We start from the raw sequence: 21,116 nt of genomic DNA, 5'->3' as shown, positions 1-21,116 counted from the left end.
TTTTGTCATCTATTGTAACTATAGTAACACTGGGTCTCTGTATAATTTTTCATTCCTTCTGCTCACCAGTATTATTTTAAATGCTGAGCTCCCCTGAGGGTGCTTTCACTAAGGGTGTGACTGCCTGATCTTCCTTCTGTGTAACGGCAAGGCCTTTCATAGCGTGTCTGGGTTACAAAGCAGAAACTAAAGCAGGCTGCAGCAGAGTTTTCCCTGTGACATCAGGTGTTATCCGAATGACGGCACTGATGGAGTCCGGTATCGGAGCTGTATTCCAAGCTTTTCAGCGTTCTCTGAATGGGATCTATTGAGCATGTGTGGGAGTTCCCACACTGGAGGGTGCTCGCAGGGTCCCCCTCCCAGTTAGGTATTTAGCTTAAAATTGAAGAAGCCAAGTCCAAGGCAAGATGGGTGAGTTTTGTGAGGATTATGCATCCTGCTGTCCTCAATGAACACCTGTTACAGGTAAGCCACTCTGCTTTCTCTGAGGATGAGGAGGATACTATGTTCTCACATCCAGGAATCCTAGCTACAGGCTGCCTTTCAACAACAAAAAAAAACCAGGGAAAACTAACATGCCAATGGGCAATAAATGTATTTGTTGGCAAATGGCCATTTTATATTAAAAGCAAACTATAAGCTTGGAATGCTGTAAGACCGTATGTCCGACATTATGCAGTAAACTTACAGTTTGCTTTGTAAGAAATGCAGACATTGTTGGGTTTATTGATGTTTGAGAGGCCCCTGAAGCGGGCAACAAAAGCCAAAACACTGCCAGTGTTAGGCTGGCAGCTGAGGCGGGTATTGACAGCAAAGTATTTCATTTATAGCACCTGGTTTAATGGCCTGTAGTCCCATGTGCTACACACTGATCATCTATCGCTTTTAATAAGTTTTTATCTGAACAAAAAAAATTATTTATTATGCGGGAATGACTGTAATACTGGGTATATGATTCAAATGAATGCTGGAGAAAGTCTACACAGTACAGTAGCTTGCTTATTCTCCATCAGCGAGCTCTACTGTTCTTGAAGTTGCACTATATATGAAGCCAAGTCTGGTCAATCACCTGACAACTTGATTAACAATAATTTTATTCATGCCCTCACCTATAGGTGGCACACAACCCTGCACTAGGCCATGTTGAGAGCCAACACACCAAAATGGAAGAAAAGCCAGACATGATGACAAAGTCTTACGGGAAAACCCAAACCGAGAGAGAGTCCAAAATCGCAAAAAAAAAAAAAAAAAAAATTGTTTTGGAAAATAACCCCCGCAAGAGGAAAGAGCGAGCAAAGAACTGGGATTCTGCGGAAAGAAGAGACCTGAGAGGCCCCCGGTGACCTGCACACGCATGAAACACAGCTCTGATGCCGTGCTCCGCTGGGGACGCCACCTAGATGGGAGGACCCAACATCCTGCTTCTCCGCAGAGAAAGCCATTGCTCCAGCAGGATCTAATTCTAGGGCTGCCGGAGAGTCAGTACAAGCGGCAAAGAACAGAAAAATCCTAAGTCAGGATAACACTAGGAGGTGAAAACAGGTTGGCAGTTCTAATCAGAAATATCACTAAATACTTATTGATTTTAATTCTGTGGAGCAGTTTCAGCCATTCCAGCTTTCACTTTGTCCTTAATTAGACCTGATTAGGCTCTGATGAAGATTTTTCTTTTTGATGTGCAAAGGTATAGTGGAAAGCTGGAATGGCTCACAATGCTATGCAGTAGGAGTCATAAAACAATCCCGGGCAAACTGTAAGAGACACGTTTGTAAACTCCCATTCAAATTTTGGGTACAGCTGTGTTGGTCAATGAAAATTTACCCATTAGAATACACAAATAAAGTCCAGATAAAGTTACAAAGACATGGATTACTCAAATAAATTAGTCAAGTTCATCAATTAAAAATACTTGGAAGAGTCCGAAAAGAAACAAAAAAATGTACGGATATTGGAAAATATCCAAACAAAAAAGCCGGAATGCCATGAAATTAATATTTTGGTTCAAACTGCATCAGTTTATCACATCCATTAGGATCTGGCAAAAGTTGTGAAATTTGGTTTGATAATCAAATTGTTTGCCTATGCCAGTCCATCACTTCTACCGTCAGACTGGGACAGAGTGTACAGTTCCAAAAGACTGCAGCCTTCTCCTAATCAACGATAAAGGCAGTGCCTGCGTGCTCCCAGGGAGGACCAGATGCCTACCCTTTGCCTCAGCTCAAAACCCCCTGCCCCCAAGACATAAATGTAGCGTACCTGTAGGCGTCATCTGAAGACATGCCCATTGTCTTCATGATGTAAGCAATGGCAATGGTGGCTGACCTGGAGATTCCTGCCAGGCAGTGGACCATCACACGGCTGCTGGACACCTTGGCCTTGTCTGCGAGACAGTGAAAGATACAATAAGCAGCTGTCAGCAATGCCCTGAGACAGCAAGGGGGTTATATGGGATTTTCAGTAGGGAGGCTCTGGGAGGAGAATTCAAAATGGGAGGGTTCTGGGAGCAAAAAGCTGTAGAAGGGGGATCCCATCAGGAAGCTGATACATAATGCTACAAAGTGCCCAAGCACATATTTGATAGGTCTTTAAATTAGCTACAGTAGTGACTTGTGATAACAGTGATCATTATTATGATAACACTTTACAATAACCTATATGATGTGTACGATCTGCCCTTGCACTGTACTGGATATAATCACAAGATCCACTGTAGACTTGTTAGTAACTGGGAAGCTGCAGTGGTCAGTTTTGCATGACATTCCCTGTGCCCACTTTCAACAGATGCATGCTTATTAGCTTCAGGGTTCATCATGCTGTGGAGTCTGATAACACGAAGGGTCACTCCGTCCTCCCACAGCAGTGTGGACCTGTTTTGTCCTCTTTAGAGAACATGCTGCAACCTCCAGAATCCTTTGGTGCGAGTTAACCTGCTCACGGACTGGATAAATATTTCTCTTTTCACAAAGCTCTCTTGGAGAGTCTCTGATACCTTAATGCAAGGCTAACTTTTCCCCACCACTGCCGCCTCCTCACCTATAAACTCGATGCACGCGTCCAGCCAGGGCAGCAGTTTCTCGCAGTAATTATCATTGACAGGAATGCGCATGAAGTGACTGTCACAGACAAAATCGGGCTTGGGACATGTGTTGCTGGCGTTGAGGACATAGGCGATTCCATTTTGGGTCATCAAATCCTGGTGACAAACCAACAAGAAAAGGACAGGAGTCAGTAAATACACTAAAGCAGAGATCCTCTCTTTTCCTATGCAGGGGAAGGCTCCCAGACCACGCTGGGCAACTGTCCACTGCACTTCCCTAAGTGCTGCTCCCTCCCTCCCTTTGAGGGCTGGATCAGAAGCTTGGGTGGCTTAACCAGGAAGCAAGCCTGGAGCTTTATTCTGCACTCAGGCACCAGCTCTCAGCCCTCTGCCCCTCTCTGGCAAGTCTCGCGATGGACCCTCAGCAAATGTAACCACATGCAACCTGGAAAAGGCATCAAGGTGGTAAAGGGAAAGAAAAAAAAAATAACGAAACAGCAAAAGGCCAGCCAGCCAGGCAGAGAAATAAATTCAAGGGATCCTCTGCGACAAAGCCCTGTGGAAGTGCAGGATTTAAGCTCTGCCAGCTTGCGTGGCTTATCCGAATATTTTTAACCACATTCAGCATGGCTTGCCAATGGCAGATCTGTTTTCTCTCTCTTTCTCTCCGAGCAGTACATTATGGCCAGGATTACAGGAAGAGCCTGTAATCGCTGCGCTTTTCTCTCCCTTTTCATTTTAGCCCCCGTGCACAACTTTCTTGCCTCTCTTTGGGTCCCCACCTCTCCTCCCCTAACACTGCAGACCCTGGGCCAGGCTGCCTCCCACTGAAGGCACAAACCCGCTGGAATGTAAAGCATCTGCCTCTTTATTTTGCTTCCTAAATGTTTCACTCTGAAAGTGAATGCCTCCACCGCGGGCCCTTCGGCGGGCACGCCATGGGGACATTCCAGCTCTTACAGCAACATCGGAAGACCCCCACCTGCCAGGGCAGGCATCAGCAAAACTGCTCTCTTTCTGTGCCAACTGAAAATACTACATCTGGTTTTTCCCCAAACAAAGATTCTTTTTCTGCATATTTTGTAGCCAGGGCTTATTTTTTCAATTTTTTTTGTTTAATAGATCTCCTTTTGTCTTGTCTCTCTTTTTAACATTTCTTTCTAAAGCTGTTGTGGCAATATTCCTTTAGAACAAAGGCTGAACTTGTCACAGTCGCACAACACGTCTGAGACCGCCCGCCCCTCCCCCAAGAGAAAGTCAAGCTAGGGCTGACCACCATCCAGAGACTCGGGGGGCTTCCTGCCTCTTTCCTGTAAGGCCGGAGAAGCTGGGTCTGACTCCTTAGCATAGAGAAAGCAGCTTGGCACCGTATCATGTATAGGAGGGGGTCAGAAACCTTCCTGGCTGGCACATCACGCTCTCCCCGGATTACCGGCATCACAGTTTTGAAATGACTTGTGCTACCTGAATTCAAGCTTGAGCAGGTTCGAGGGCAGGAGGATGGGAGCTGGGACTCATCGGGGGGGGGGGGGGGGGGGGTGGAAGCCCGCCTTCCCATGCCGTGGTAGCATCGCTGTTAGATCGATAAGGCTGCCGACCTGTGATGTTTAAGTTCATCGTCACAAGAAAACCAAATGCGGATGTGCAGTGGTGAGAGATGGTCCATGATTTACAACCTTGATTTACCTACCAGGTACTGTGGCAAAAGGTCATTGGTGACTAAAACTAAGCTGGCCACACTTTTTCCAGCAAAGGGCAAATAACCACCTAGCCTGAGAGGGGTTTCTGTGGCTCTGCTCTCTGAGGATCTCTTCGGAAACAGAATAAGTTCCTCTAACCAAGCACATCTCAATCCCTTCCTAAGAGAGGGCAACACATCTCACATACACATCTCACATAAATACAGAAGAGTAAGCCGCTGCCTGCAAGCCACGTCTTACCTTATTTAAGACATCCTTTTGTGAGCCCAAGTACAAATGTGGCAGGATTCGTGTGGGGCCCACGTTGGCTACCGGTAGGCAAGGCTGTGAGATGCTCATGGGCAGAATGGCAGTGGGTTTCCCTTCGCACAGCCCCGGGAAGCAGGATGAGAATGTAGCAAAACCCCCTGCAAGGTACAAAACACAAAAGGCACTCTCTTTAGTGACTGCTTTCTGTTGCCAAGTTGAAGTTTATCCACACCCGCCCATCACAGCCATGAGGCGCCCATTCCAACAGGACCCCAGGGCTGTGAGGATGCAGCTCAAAGATGCCCACGTATTAGAGTGCACCTCGCCGACACCGGAGGAGGCTCCAAGAGATGCCTTACCCGCTTGGCTTCCGTCACTGACTGCAAGGAAAGGGCCCAGACACATCGATCATACTGGGCCTCCGCAGACTTCAGTGACAAAGGTTATAGGCATCGGTGAAAAGAGCTGATGGCGGATTTGGAAGTGCGCAAGTACTGTGGTTTTGATGTGGGCCTGGCGCTCAGCTCTGAATAAGAAGTTATAGGTGGCATTCTTTATCCGCAGGAGAGAACGAGTCAGTCACCTGTCAGGCACACAGTGCCCCTTGCATGCACTCATGATCTACGCAAATTCAGTTTCAGCATGTACATTTTTATGTCCCAGTCTTTTTCATAGACATGCATACATATTTCAGTTACTCGTATGAAATTAGTCTGTAACATCCAAACGGTACCATACAACAACTGCTGAGCAGCAAACCTAGATGTTGATGTCATCAGTGCAAGCACTAACTGCCCTCAGTTAGCCCAAAACAGAACTAGCCACAGTAGCACAGAGCTTCAAGAAAGCAAAGCTGGGCTGGCCTGGTGCCCCAGTGGCAGAAGGCCTTGGGTTTGATTGCTGGCTTAGCTCTTCCGCTCCCCGGGGAGATATTTCTCTTTTGGCTTCCTACAGCACCAACAGCGGTGACTTCTGCTGGAGCTAAAGCAGAGTCTCCCTAGGTTGCTATGGTGGTAGTAATCTTAGTACATTTCATTTGCATCTCTAGCCCTTGTCAGTTTGGGGCAGGAATAGTTAACACATTTCACACAGCCGTCTTCCCTTTTCCTGCTCGCACGCAGACAGGCCTATACGTACACTCCCAATCTGTCACTTCCTATCTGCTTTCCTGCATGACATAACCTCCCTGCCTGGGAGATGAGGTCAGAGGGAGAGAGGCGCAGCACAGGTGCATGGGGCCGAGTCCTGCTCCTCCAGCCACCTCGGAAACGACGCTCTGCTCTCCTGCGCAGACCGTCAGAGCGAGGAGCCAGGCTGCACGAGTGGGATGTGGATACACAAAATGCTGGGAGCACCACCTCGCCCTGTTTGTCAAAAAGTCACATTGGCCGTCAGCACCCAGGGGAGGAACAGCAGTCATTGGTCCACACGGGTGGGAACTGACGAGGCACCGTGCCAGGAACGACTTGAAAACATTTTGTTTGTGTGTGGGCTCCCTAGCCCAATGGCTAGGGAACAAAACAGCCCAAATTCGACCTCCGAGTTTTGGGAATGATCTCTCATGGTTTAGCTTTACGAAAATCACTGCTTTCAAAACAGATTTATAAAGTGTTAAAAATGAACTCTTTGGATTAGTTCATTTACTTTTTGATTTCTATTCTACCTTCTGTTATGGAATAAATTTACAAACACTGGAGATCCTGCATATGCAAATGTCTCTCATGCATATCCATTAGGGATATCCTGAAACGGTGGGGTCCGAGGAGTGGTTGGAGCACCACAGTTCTAGGAATCCTGTGACATTATGTAAGTTCCCTCAGAGCATTACATGCACAGCGATGAACGGCTCTCCTCACTGGACACTCTGTTCAGCCACGATCCTTCAGCTCAGAAGGTGACTGCGCTGAAATTCAACGTCCCAGCTGGACAAGGAACCAAAAGAAGTGGCAATACTTCCCTGGCCAGCTGCACACCTATTCATGTTATAATTGCTTTACTGGGTTTGTTGAGTCATCACAGAGTAAACGAGGTGGGGCAGAAGGGAAATGGACAGCTCAGGTGTATTCAGCAGCATAAAACTTGCATATACAGCAGTCCGTGCGTGTGCTCAGCTAGAATATACCTGGCTGCCATCTAGCGACTACAGCCAACATTTACATACTGAGCTGCACATAGACGAATGCCTTGATGCCAATACCCTGTTCTACCAGCAGAGAAGAGCAACCAAAATGATAAGGGGCATGGAACGGCTTGTCCTATGAGGAAAGGCTAAGGAAGTTAAGGTTGCTCAGTTTGGAGAAGAGACGACTGAGGGGGGATATGATAGAAGTCTACAAAATCAGGAAAGGACTTGAACAAGTTAATGTAAATCGGTTATTTACTCTCTCAGATAATAAGAATATAAGAACATAAGAAATTGCCATGCTGGGTCAGACCAAGGGTCCATCAAGCCCAGCATCCTGTTTCCAACAGTGGCCAAACCAGGCCACAAGAACCTGGCAATTACCCTAACACCAAGAAGATCCCATACTACTGATGCAATTAATAGCAGTGGCTATTCCCTAAGTAAACTTGATTAATAGCTGTTAATGGACTTCTCCTCCAAGAACTTATCCAAACCTTTTTTGAACCCAGCTACACTAACTGCACTAACCACATCCTCTGGCAACAAATTCCAGAGCTTTATTGTGCGTTGAGTGAAAAAGAATTTTCTCCGATTAGTCTTAAATGTGCTACTTGCTAACTTCATGGAATGCCCCCTAGTCCTTCTATTATTCAAAAGTGTAAATAACCGAGTCACATCTACTCGTTCAAGACCTCTCATGATCTTAAAGACCTCTATCATATCCCCCCTCAGCCGTCTCTTCTCCAAGCTGAACAGCCCTAACCTCTTCAGCCTTTCCTCATAGGGGAGCTGTTCCATCCCCTTTATCATTTTGGTTGCCCTTCTCTGTACCTTCTCCATCGCAACTATATCTGTTTTGAATGTGGCGACCAGAATTGTACACAGTATTCAAGGTGTGGTCTCACCATGGAGCGATATAGAGGCATTATGACATTTTCCGTTTTATTAACCATTCCCTTCCTAATAATTCCTAACATTCTGTTTGTTTTTTTGACTGCTGCAGCACACTGAGCCGACAATTTTAAAGTATTATCCACTATGATGCCTAGATCTTTTTCCTGGGTGGCAGCTCCTAATATAGAACCTAACTTCGTGTAACTACAGCAAGGGTTATTTTTCCCTATATACATCACCCTGCACTTATCCACATTAAATTTCATCTGCCATTTGGATGCCCAATCTTCCAGGGGGCACTGCATGAAGTTAGCAAGTAGCTCATTCAAAACAAATCGAAGAAAATTATTTTTCACTCAGTGCATAGTTAAGCTCTGGAATTCATTGGCAGAGGATGTGGTTACAGCAGTTAGTGTAACTGGGTTTAAAAAAGGTTTGGATAAGTTCCTGGAGGAAAAATCCATACATTGCTATTAACCAATAATGAATAGTAGCTTGAGATCTATTTAATGTTTGGATACTTACCAGGTATTTGTGACTTGGATTGCCCACCGATGGACCCTTGGCCTGACCCAGTATGGCATATTTTATGGACACACAATGGAGCTGCTTCTAAAGTACCATCACCAACAGCTGCACTACATAGCAGGAGTAGCTCCCAGTGCTACCCACTGTCTACGATACAGCTGTGAGGCAGTGAACACTACAGCCCTTCCCATCTGTGCCCCCGCCCTGATTAGCAGAGATTATAACTCTATTAAAAGAGAGGAATAAGAGGAGGTGACATCATGCCCCAAACTGGCTGAGACTTGCTCTCTAATCTCCCCACCCCCTGTTATCTCTGTCCTGTCCCTTACACAAGCACTCTGCTGTCAGCAGCTCCCCTGGCAGAAGCACAGAAGAATGAGCGGGACAGCTGTAACCAGGGCTATGAGGCTGGAGCACACAGCCATGAATCAGAGAGGGCAGAGGACAGCTACCCCCCAGGGGAGGGAGGGAGGAGGCAACAGCGAGACAGCAGCCCTGAAACAGACAAGGCAGAGGAGAGCTGCCCCCAGGGGATGCCAGGGTGTGTGTGTGAGGGAGTCAGGCCCAACACATAAAATCTCCTGTAAGAGCAGAACCTCTGTTAACTTTCTAAGCAGCTTCCTTCCAACATACTGCGGAGTAAAGTTTTCTACCTGGGAATCCTACTTTTATCCTACTGTGCAGGGAACTCTGCCCTAAGAAAAGTAGAATTACAAGTCCTCTTTATGCGACAGAGTAAAACCAGGCCTGGACCATTCTGCCCTGTCGAAGCAGAGCTGGTAGGCAACTCTACGCCTGAGAGAGACAGAGAAGCAGGCCAAAAGGGTCCTGAGAGTGGGCTGCAGCCATGACACTTTTTAAACAGTCACACTCAGCTCGTGTCAAGATCTGCTTTCTTTATTACGGAAGAGAGGCTGAGCAGTTCCTCACTCCCATGGACAGCCGTATCCCCCAACCAGCTCTGCTTCACAATTAGTCACCGCTTAACAAGAAAAACTGGTGCCGAGGTTCACCCTTCTGCCCTAGATAATCCCCCAACTGGGGAGGGTGAGGTCTGGGGTGGGATGACGCCCGTGTAATGTGGTGCTTTGCATTCTTCAATTACAGTGCTATAGTGCTGATAACTTTCACGGATGCTCAGAAGGTACAATTAGGCTTCCTAGGTTTCTGGGTCTGCATTCCTCATGCAGAACAACATTGCACCTCCAGTATGCAACCGCACGAAAGTTACACTGCTACTCCATTCATGTTTATTCCCCCACATCATGGAGAGCACATATTAAATAACAGGTGAACATGGACATAGAGATATAATGATCCATAGCACATACACAGCCTACAGCCCACAGAGATGAATCATTTGCAGAAGAAGGAAGAAGAAAGGTTCTAGTATTCAACACATGAAAGGCATTCAATTATGTGACCTGAGTGCTCGCTATCGTTCGGCGGGTGACTTGCAGGGGCTGCCAAAAATGTAACTGAAAAGCCACCGCGACCCAGGGGCAGGGGAATTTCCTAGACGCACTGGAATGTGCATGGTCAACCCTTTCTGCTCAATGGGAAAGTCCAACTGTACTTCTGCTGCAGGCATGTCCTTTGTTTTCTGAAATCTCTCAGAAGAAAGGAAATGCAGGTAAAACCAGGTATCCCAGCAGCCAAGCCTGCTCGCCATGAGCTGATCTCCACGCTCCCTCCGCAGCCTGGGAGATGCACAGCTCTGAATCTAAAGCCTTTCTAAGATACCCGAAAAAAGGATGGAAATAAAGATCAGGAAGCAATAGAACTTACATTTCTTGACTAGTTTTTGGGCGCTAACACTGCCCTTTGTCATATCAAAACAATATGAGCCGGCTGAAGCAAAAGACGCCACTGCCTGAACATACAAGTTAGCTCCGGAACCGTCTTAGGTCAGTCCCGGGAAAAGGTATTAACTTATTACTCATCTTTATTTCTGCGCACTCAGGTGGACAGACATGGCAACCCCACCACGTTGTACAAACCAGGCTTCTAGAGGCAGTGCAGGGTAGGAATATGCATGGGATCATAGCACTGGCGGGCAGGACTGAGGTGCTCTGGGAGAACTGGGAGCGGGTCTCAGTGCTGGAATAGGTGAAAAAGAATTGCTAGAAGGGACAGCATCCTGAACAGGAGGAGTGTACTCAGAAAGGCTCAGGAGTCCTGCAATCACACTCTTCCAGCCCTGGCCGTAGCAATTAACTTGGCTAGACTGGCAAGAGCCACAGAGCTGGAGGTGCAGGAGTGTCTAAGTGAAGGGCTCCCCACAGATACAGGGGAGTATCCTGCATCTACAAGCAGCAGGAGAGGCTCTTTCAGCTCTGCCTATTGTGGTATTGACTCAGGAACCGGTCCTGCTTCATTTCCTCCGCCCTCCCTTCTCTGTGTATGTATGTGAACATGTGTGATACCCGGCTAATCTCTTCCTTCCTCCAAGCAGCAAAACCAACCGCCCCAGTACCCTGCCCCTTAGAAGATTGGTTTCATCATGGTATCTCAGCCCCTCACAGGTCTCCTCGGCACCCACTGAGCTCCTTTTGTCATTCAGCAACACAGGCACTATAAGCCCCAGTTTGCACAAACATGGACAGACGGGACAGCAGGAAGGGGTGCTGAGATTAATAATCAGAAAAACCGCTTTCTCATGCCTGCCTAATGTGATCTCTTTCAGCTACGCCTCACATATTCCCTGGAAAAATCCCTCCTCTCCAGTCTCTCCCTCCCTCCACAGACCTGACATTGTGGCTGCTTTATTAGTATTTCTTATAAATACAATCTTGGTGACAGCAACTCACAGCACATTAGCTGTCACAGACGTGGTTACAGAAAATGCTACTCACGCTGGGAGAGACCTGACCATGCTCAGCAGACCTCACAGCTACGCCTCTCCCGTTTCCTCCAAGCCCTACTCATCTGGCTGGGACTTTTCCAATATTTCTTTTCCTGTTGCTATTAGCTACCGAAGAGCTGTGAGTGCCAGGGACTTTTGCTCTTATTAGTCTTAGCTTTCATTTCCTATATGATGCTTACAATGAGGTCATAATCTAGTAGCTGTGACATCATCATACTCTATTGCTGAAAAGCTCCATTGTGATGTCTCAGACACTGGATCACAGCATGGAGGAAGAAGGTGGATTAGATATGAGGCACAGATGAACCACAGCCAGCAAGAACATGACATGAAAAGTCCCTGAAATAGTTAACCAATGTCTTTCAGAGCACAGGAACTTTGGAAACCTAAGGGAGAGTGCTGGAGTTGGGAGATCTCTCTGTCTGGATGTACACAATCCAAACTACTTTGTCATTGTTCTTAGATCATGGATGACTTAGGAACTATAAGAATTATATTATGAAAACCTGGGTCCCATGGGGTGAAGCAACACTTGCCTTTTCCTCTGCGGGTTGGAAGAACAGGTGATAAGATTCTGCCTCTTAACCACCAATACACAAGCCATGAATGTGCTTCATGGAACAGTCAGTCTGTTTTTATGCTGCGTGACGTCCTTCAGCTTTCCTAACTACTTGAATCAATTGAAAGAAACTTCAAGCTCCATAAGCCCTTGTGAGTGCCCTTCCAGTCTTCACAAATGCCTCCATGATATATGCAGACATCACAACTTTATTGATACCTATAGTCCCTGAATGTAATCCACTTTGAAGTGCCAAAAAGCGGAATATAAAAATCTAAAAAAAATAAAAATTGATTGATTGCCCACAAATCACATATAGAAACATAGAAAATGACGGCAGAAAAGGACCAAACAGTCCATCCAGTCTTCCCTGCAAGCCTATGGTAGCATCTGCCTTGCCATTCAGGTCACCCCATACTTCGTTTCCCAAACCGTCAAAGTCAGGGCCCTTGATGGTTGCTGTCTTGAGTCCAAGTCCCTGTTACCTCTTGCCGTTGAAGCAGAAAGCAATGCTGGAGTTGCATCAAAAGTATCTGGCTTATTGATCAAGGGTAATAACAGCTGCATCAGCAAGTTGTTTTCCCAGACTGTAAAATTCAATGTCCATGTTGGTTGCTGTCAATCTAATTCCCCTTTTCCCCCTGCCGTTAAAGCAGAGAGCAATAATAGAGTTGCATGAAGAGTATGAAGGCTTATTGGTTTAGGGTAGTAGTCGCCACACCAGCAAGTTACCCCTATGCACTCTTCCTTCATATATATTCATCATTCAAGCACAGACCACACCAGTCAAATCCCAACTGTGCTTGTTGTGGTAGAACTATTGGGACAATCCTGTATTTGATTAGCAGGGAGTGCTGCAAGTCACAAGAGGTACAATGGGGACTTCCGATTATGGCAGCAAAGAAGTAAAACGAGCTTCAGAAGTGTTCCTCAGCCAATCCTAATTAGGCTGCAATCGGTGGTCCAGATTATTTAAAACAATGAAACAGTGATGAGAACCAAGCTGACTTAAACTATCCCAGCATTTTACAAGGACAGACAGACAAAGGACAAATCAGCTGGACTGAAGATTCTAACATCCTGACATCCGGGGGTCTTTGCTGCCTTCCCCAGCCACTGAGAACATAGATATGGTTACATGAAAATTCTCCCTGGAACTTCACCGAAATTCAAGGCTCCACCGCAGAAATTGTGAGAAAAGTAGATAATGGAGGAGGTATAGAAATGAACTGGGATACTAGAAGACATGTAAGAGAGAACAAACAGATATTAAGCAGCTAAAAAGAGAGTGAAATGCAGAAAACTAAAGCAGGAGACAGAGAAAACAGAGCTGGAAGCTCTAACATTTGTATTTGTGGAATTGCCAAGAGGGTGGGAGTCATGAACATGATTACATTCATGAGAAAGTCACTGAAATGCTTCCCAATAAACACAGAAATGGAGAGCAAAAAATCAGAGAGCCACCAGATTAGAGGGTGAGACCAAGGGCACAGAGGGTTAAACTACTCCATTCCCAGCAAAATGGAAAATTATTCAACAGGCAAGAAAACTCAAGCAAATATCCTGAAACAAATGGGAGGTAAAGAGTCTTTGTAGACCTCGGCATTGAGGTGGTGCAACAGAGAAGGAAACTCTAGAAATACAAGCTTGAGTTAACAAGTATAGGATTACAGCTCTCAGCTAGAACCATAAGTTTCAATGGAAGCAGGTTGATATACCTACATTCCGAAATGGAGAATGGAAAATAGATTTCCTGCCTGAACAATTCACTTGCAGCAAGACCTTGTCAAAATTGTACCAGGTCTCAGAGACCACAAGAAATCAGAGATAGAGATAAAGGAACCCACATGTGGAGTTCCAATGCTGGGGAAAAGGAGAAACCAGAAATGATCAACTCCCTCCCTCCCCCATACACAATATCGACTGAGTTTCAGGACCCAAAAAGCCAGACCACAGAAATGAAGGAGGCGACCCATACAGATACCCGGCCAAGAAACCGAAAAACAAGGCTGGATACAAAGACCATCACCACCTAACAATAATGTACAAGAGCACTGAAAGAGAGGAAAGATTTCAGAGAAATAGAGAGGGCAGAGGACTGATATAGCAGGCTCCACAAAGAAGACGATAAGCAAGCATACAAGATGATTGGCTACAAAGAAGGTGCAGACAAAATCCTAGTTGGACTCTGAGATCAAAAGAGGAAAGTACCTTAGTCTATATTTATTTATTTATCGAGTTTTACATACAGTCGTTCGGTTTCACCATCACAATGGTTTACAAAGTTTCGATGTTTAACAAATGGATTAAAATGCGATCCGAAATGATGAATAAGAGAAGGAACATATAAATGTATTACAGAAATGGGTTTTGGGACGCAAAACTCTAAACAACTGTATATATAAAATGCCTGTGGAATACATCCTCCTAAAACCTTACCCAAGAGCAGCAAAGATACTGGAAAAGAGAATACATTTGTGAGCTATGGGAACAATGTGAAATCCTGCGGGCTGAGTGCAGGACGGTAAGCATGACTGGCTTCTAGGATGTGAAGGTTTAATGCACACTGAACCAATATCACCTAGAGTTCAGCAAAAATTTGACAAACACGTTTTCTTAGCACATTCAGGCAACTCCTGCCATTCTGCCCTATTTTCATCATAGTCCATATTTAGATTACATGAGGATGAATTGCAAACACCAGAGGATACAAATGGTTTAGGTGTGGCCCAGTTGGCCATGAGAATGGCCAAAATACCAAGAATATGAATACAGTGAATACACTGGTAAGTGAATGAGGGAGGTTGAGCTGAATGAATGAGGGGAGCTATAAATGTGTTCAGAGATGTAACAGATTTAGTGCAGTATGGTGGGATCTGTCTTGCTTAACAGCATCAAAATAGTAGCATGGAGACCTAGAAAGCGGTGGTTATATGACTGAGTAATAAGAGTGAGATGAAGAGCAGGGATCCTTAATCTCACTGGGCAAAGAAACAAAACCGGGAGAGCGTCCTAGGGAGAAAAGACAGAGATATATCTCCGAAACCTAACCCCAAACTCTCCCAGCTCAAAGACGCACTGCAGCAACAGACCCAAGCATCAGTGATCCACACAAATAAATAAATAAGCAGACCCAAAGAGTTCTGCGCCAGAAGGGAGAAGGAGGTCCTGGATAGAACTGCACAGGGAGCACGGCATGCAAGGAAGAAGAACACATGGTAGAGAGGGAGGCCTCTAGGACAGCAGGAGGAAGCTTCCATACCCATTCTAAGGAGAAGTCACACAAGTCAAATATTTAGCTGGGTGTGCTACTAACAGTGAATACCGTGAAACTCCAGACCGTCAAGAATGAGAGTCCAGGGAAAGAGTACTAATAATATTTAAAAGGGAAACTCAAGCAGGCCCAATTCAGAGAGAAGGGATCCCAAATGGAAACGCGGAGCCCCAATTACCAATCACATTAAGGTCCCTGAAGATATTTCATATGATGTCCATCAAATTGAAGGTCAGTAATAAAGGACATCACTCCAAAATCTAACAAGAACCACAAGAGTCCTGATAGTCATACGTAACTATTGACTCACTAAATGCCCAACCTCCTAGTATGGGAAACGGGAAAAGCCTATATGAGAAAAAAAAAATTACTGAGGTTTCAGTGAAAAAGAAAAAGACAAGAACAAATAATTAGAAAACTACTAACAGTACTCAGATCACTCCAGGAACATTACAGAAAGAAGGGCAAGCAAGAAATTGTATCGGAGAATCTTAGATCTTTGTAGCAGAATAAATCAGACTGAAGACGGGACAGAGCCCCTTTCGGGAATAACCAAAGGAAATTGCTTAGAGCAGGGGTTCTCGACCCAGTCCTCAGGACACTCCAAGACAGTCAGGTTTTCAGGAGATCCATCATGAATATGAATGAAATAGATTTGCATATAGTGGAGGCAATGCATGCAAATGTGTCTCATGCATATTCATTGTGGATCTCCTGAAAACCTGCCTGGCGGGGTGTGTCCCGAGAACCCCTGGCTTAGAGCATGCGGGGAAAGCTAGCAAGCTACTGCCCTGCCACCTGAAGAAAAAGTAAGTGGCAGAGGGATCAAAGAAATAAACATGACAAACCTACAGAAATATGTAAAACATTCATAATTACAAGAAACTCTACACCACTGAACCTTGCTTAGAAAGGAAAGAATGAGGAATTATATTTGTGAAGCAAAAATGAAAGAATTCTCTAATCTGACTGCAAGAAAATTACTGAGCACATATCTCTGGCAGAGACAAAAGCAGCAATTAAGGAATTAGCACCAGGGAAAATGGCTGGCAAGATGGCTTCCTCCATTGAATATTACAAAACGTTATGAAATGAAATAGCCCCCACTGCTAACCAGAGTATTTAATGTTCTTTTAACTAAGAAGGGCAGTAAATAAATGTAAGTTAACATTAATATTAGTGACATGAAAGAACTACCAAACACTAGGTGCAATGCCCATGTATCAGTGATCCACCAAGAAAACACCGCCAAAGAGATTGCACGAGCTTTAGACTTGATGAAAGTAAGCTAATACAAAGGGTGAGAGCTGGTGCTGAATCTGCCCGCCCTACCTCGGAGAAACCCAACTGGTGGTTCCGGGGACTAGAGAAGGGGTTGCTGGGAATAGGGAGGACTGCTGAACCCGACTATCATGATCAGTGAGGCTTGATGCTGGAGTGAATTACTTGGTACTTGAATACTGAGAGTGCATGGCTATGCTCACCTTCGACTGGAGCTGTTTGTGAGTTCTGTGAACTAAATCTGCTCTCGTCCACTTTGAACTGAAATCCTGACCTCTTATGAGCACTTTGACTGCAAGCTCATGAATGATCCCTGCACCCTACCCTGTGGGAGCTTGCCTTTGAGTTTTGAATCCTTGTGCTGAAGAGAACTGGTGTACTTGTTTCTGCTAATCCTGCTGTCTGAAATGAAATCTTCTTACAACCTGAAAGAGACTGCTTTAAATATTCTCAGGCTCAGAACCTTACTTTATTAAGCACGAAAACCTTGGCCAAAATGCCAGCAAAAAGGATCAAAAGTATTGTCCCCAAATCGACACTCCATAATCAAATGGGTTTCATAATAGGTGAAAAGTCAAACGACAGACAGTGGAGACTGACACCCCCCCACCCCCCAAAGCCCAGAATACACAGATTAAAACAGCCATTGATGACTTCAATACAGTGCAATGGAAATTTCTGTTCACCCTTCTAAAATCTCTGCATTTTGGAGGCAAGGTCTTATCACAAACACAAAGCAACAATAAAAATCAACAGAGCCAGCTCAGAGGCGTTGCTCTTCCATATGTGGTGGGAAATGCCCGGTGACCTGAATCTACTGGCAGAAATTATAGGTGTGAATAAAGAGATTCACCAGTTTTGATCTGGATCTAGAGCCTAAATCATTCCCATTAGGATACAACAACACTAACCTGGCTTTGGGTGCACATTCCAAACTCACATCAATTGCTACTTGCAGCCAGGATGATATCAGCCAAAAGATGGAAATTAAAGGACTGGCTGGCTACGTGCTGGAAAAGTCACAGGTTGGAAGGTATCGTATCATCAATTAGAAACCAACATGAACAAAGCATACAAATATGAACAATTACTAACCGGACAACTGCAGACTCCCCTAGAAATACAAATCCCCCAAAGCAGAGAATGTGGGACACCTAAGTTAGTGCGGAAATGAATCCGAAATGAGCTACCAATGAACACTCCTGTCTCCTCCCTAACCCCCCTTCTTCTATTTTCCCCCTCCTTCATCCATGAGACCGAGTTACCCCGCCACACTCTTTCAGCCCCTGCTTGTCAATATAAGATACTAACGCTTGCATGAAGATGACCCGAGCATGACAATAATACTCCACATGACTCATCACCAACATCCCAACACGAGGAACATCCACGGGCCCTGAATCAGAAATGAAGAGAGAGGCAAATGGGGACACTAATCTCCCTGGTAACCAGAGAACCACTGCAACAGAGATGTCATAATGTTATATGAATCCGCTTGTGCGATGTAACTCCTTGTGGATTATAGATCTCCTAATCTAATAAAAAGATTGAATAAAAACAAAACGGAGGGACAATATCAGCTGTTAGTTGTGGAGTGAGGGTGAGGGCGAGGTCAGGACTGAGATGCAGCACAGAGCTGTGTGCTGAAGCATACATTTTCCCAGGCAATTACACTAAAAGGACATTTCTTCTTAAAAAAAAATAAATCTAAAATGACGCTACAAAATTTAACAAGAGTGCATGTGGATAGAATTGCCCTGCTTGCCCCTCAGGATTCGAGCAGTGCCCTCGCCTTCAACGTGGTAAACTTAGGCCATGAAGAGTTGCTCTGAGAGACAATTTTGGAAGTGTGCCAGCAATCGCTGCCGAGGAGGCTGTGAAGGCCTCAGACTAGAGAGGGCAGAGGGGGATAACCCCCTAAAACCCGGAAGAGAAACCACCGCCTCTCGTCTTCCAAAATCTCAGTTTGCATTGCAGCTGCCACCGCTGTGGGCGGACGGCTTCCAACCTGGCAATCCCCGTGCATGCCCCTGGTGGCATCGCTCCGCTCCCTCCCTGACCCCCCCCCCCCCCCAGACTACAGGAGGGCGGGAGAGATGAGCAAGCGAATGCCTGAACCCTAACAGGGATGCATTGTTTTTTAAAGGCTTGCTCTAAGCTACAGAGAATGTGTCACTCCCTTGAGAAGCTCAGTACCAAGCGCACAGCCATGTCAGGCAGAAAGACAAGAGGCTCAGGTTGTCCCGACTCCAAGTAACACAGATGATGCAAGAGGAGTGAGGGATGCCTGCTGGGTTTGCAGAATGCCTTTGAGAAGCAGCGGCATTCAAACCTTTTTTTTTTTTGTTTTTTTTCTGCAACACATCCTTGTTCCTGGAAAACTCCAAGACAGCGGCGTCTCTCTTTATGGCAAACCGACTGGGAGGAAGCAGATGTGTTTATTCTAAAACAAATCTTTGTTAGAATTTTATTTCACAACCTCATAGTTTTTTTTTTTGTGACCGCTCTCTGCTATATAGGGATTTGCTAAGGGGGGGGGGGGGGGGCGGGGAAGCGGCGTGTCTGAAGCCAAGGCCAGAAGGACCCCCCCCCCCCCTCTTGTGTGATCTCAAAAGAGAGGTCTGCGGAAAAAGTGAACAAATCAGACCAGGACTCTTCAGTGCAACAGTCGTGCGCTCATATACAAGAATACTTCAAGGATACTGCACGAGATTAGACAAATACCACAGGGGGGGGGGGGATGGAAATCACCCCCCCCCCCACACACACACACTCAAGAGACAGAGCTGGCATGGGCTGGGGCTGCCCTGGTCGCCTGCACTGTCTTGTGCTATTGGGTGCGTGTGGAGGGCTGGCAGCGTCTCTGCATTGCTGGCTGACAGCCTGCATGGTGACCCTGTCAGCCAGGCGTGGAGGGCTGCCCTAGCCCCCCCCCGGCACGTTCCCTGCCGCGCGGGCAAGAGGGCTGCCAGTGTCACCAGCCACGGCCCACTCACCTTTCCCACTTTACCAGGGGAGAAAGCATCGCAGCGGTGCTGTTTCCTGCTCCTGGAAGGCTGACTTGTATCTATGACGACCGTGAGCGCAAATAGAAACTTCCTAATTGGAAAGGCATGGCTATTGTAATTTCATCGAACTGATCCAAAATAAACGGCAGGGCTGCACCGCCAAAGGCTCGAGCCCTGCCCGTCCCTCTCTCATGCCACAGCTGCCTGATCCTTCACCGCTGCAGGGTAAGGCAGGCATGCTGACGGCCCAGCCGGGGAAGTAGCATGGGATGGGACAGCCTCTTCCCGGGGACATTCCCGTGCAGGCAACAGCACTACAGAATACAGGGAAAAGCAAAACGGTCCACAGAAATGCAGGTGGCACCCCTGGGAGATGGTCTGGGGACACTGGAGGTGTCCGCGCTGCAAGGCACACGCACTCCCGCTGGCAGACTCTCAGATAAACACATGCACGCACGCACACAGAGACCACGGATCAGCAAACCTGCTCTGCTTTCGCGTAGCCTTTCAGTATTTCTACTGCTACAACAAGTTACATAACTGAAAGGCGCAGTGCCAGAGAGAGAGCAGCCCGTCAGGGAGGAGGGACAGCATGGCCGGGGGAGCACCCCAGTGCCCAGGCAATACCTGGGAGAGAGGAAGGGGACAGGTGAAAAGGCCCCTTCCCCATTATTTTGAAGAGAAGCAGGGTCCCTTCACGGAGCTGCTTGGCATTACAGCGTTTTCTCCAGCAGAAGGGAGTGCGTGTGTCCCCCCCCCCCCCCCTGCTGCAGCCTGCTGTCCCCGTGCCCACCGCCTTGCCCACCTCCCTTCCAGGACAGAGACAAACCTGCGCACAAACCTCGCAGCTCCCGGCTCTCCTTCAGCCTCCGCACCCGCACTTTCAGCTTCAGCTGCCCCTCGTGCATCTCTGTCCAAAACTGGTCCTCCGAGGGAGAAATGGCAACATCCGAAGGCATTGCTGGCGGACAGCTGGGCGCGGATCGTCCGCCGGCCAGAAAAACAACAGCTGGGGGTGTCCAGGCACACAGGAGGCCACAGCACAGCCACCAAAGCCGTCTGAGCCCAGTGCAGCCCTGCTCCTCTGTGCCAGGGTGCAGCCTCCCGCCAGCTCCACACGGGCTATGAATGAGCTCAGAGCTAGCTAATGGAGCAGGCATGCAGCCCACATTCCTGCCTCATCACACAGACATGCAGCCTCCCTCCTCCTGCTGCTGCTGCTAAGGGCTGACACATGTTTTCCTCAGCTGCTTAAAGGCACAGCTTCCCAGGCTTTCTGTGCACAGGCCTATAGCGCCCGAAACCTGCCTGAGACAGTCACACACATTTGGACTTGCTCAGAGAAACATGAAATACACCTAACAGCAGCTTCACGTATGTTCATGTATTTCAATAAAGCAATCGTATGGGTATGACAGAGATTTTCCCTCCGAAGTGTAAGGTCTGTTCTCTGATTCAGGGATTAGTGTAAACGTACAGCCACACACACAGCCCCCACCACAAAGATGCACAGTCCCCCTCTCCCCCAACACACACAATACCTCACCATAGGGCAGGCACAGGACAGGCGGCAGCAGTGCAAGCTTCCCTTACAC

At 46.8% G+C, this 21,116-nt stretch overlaps 1 protein-coding gene across 5 annotated transcripts in view; it reads right to left on the bottom strand.

Annotated features, from left to right (window-relative positions):
* Positions 1 to 21,116, bottom strand: part of DUSP8 (dual specificity phosphatase 8) — a 103,605-nt gene that overhangs the window by 5,263 nt on the left and 77,226 nt on the right. For 3 of the 5 annotated variants that reach the window (XM_029582304.1, XM_029582303.1, XM_029582305.1), the window contains exons 4-6: positions 4,978 to 5,144; positions 3,034 to 3,193; positions 2,257 to 2,380 (exon numbers count right to left, since the gene is read on the bottom strand). In XM_029582304.1, the coding sequence (XP_029438164.1) occupies positions 2,257 to 2,380; positions 3,034 to 3,193; positions 4,978 to 5,144 (451 nt within the window). Of the gene's footprint in view, positions 1 to 2,256; positions 2,381 to 3,033; positions 3,194 to 4,977; positions 5,145 to 20,350; positions 20,657 to 21,116 lie in introns of those variants that run through there. The other 2 variants (XM_029582306.1, XM_029582307.1) reach the window with 2 other exon arrangements.

The sequence above is a fragment of the Rhinatrema bivittatum genome, chromosome 17 (genome assembly GCF_901001135.1).
Source record: "Rhinatrema bivittatum chromosome 17, aRhiBiv1.1, whole genome shotgun sequence".
NCBI lineage: Eukaryota > Metazoa > Chordata > Amphibia > Gymnophiona > Rhinatrematidae > Rhinatrema > Rhinatrema bivittatum.
This window is presented reverse-complemented; position numbering and strand designations above follow the sequence as displayed.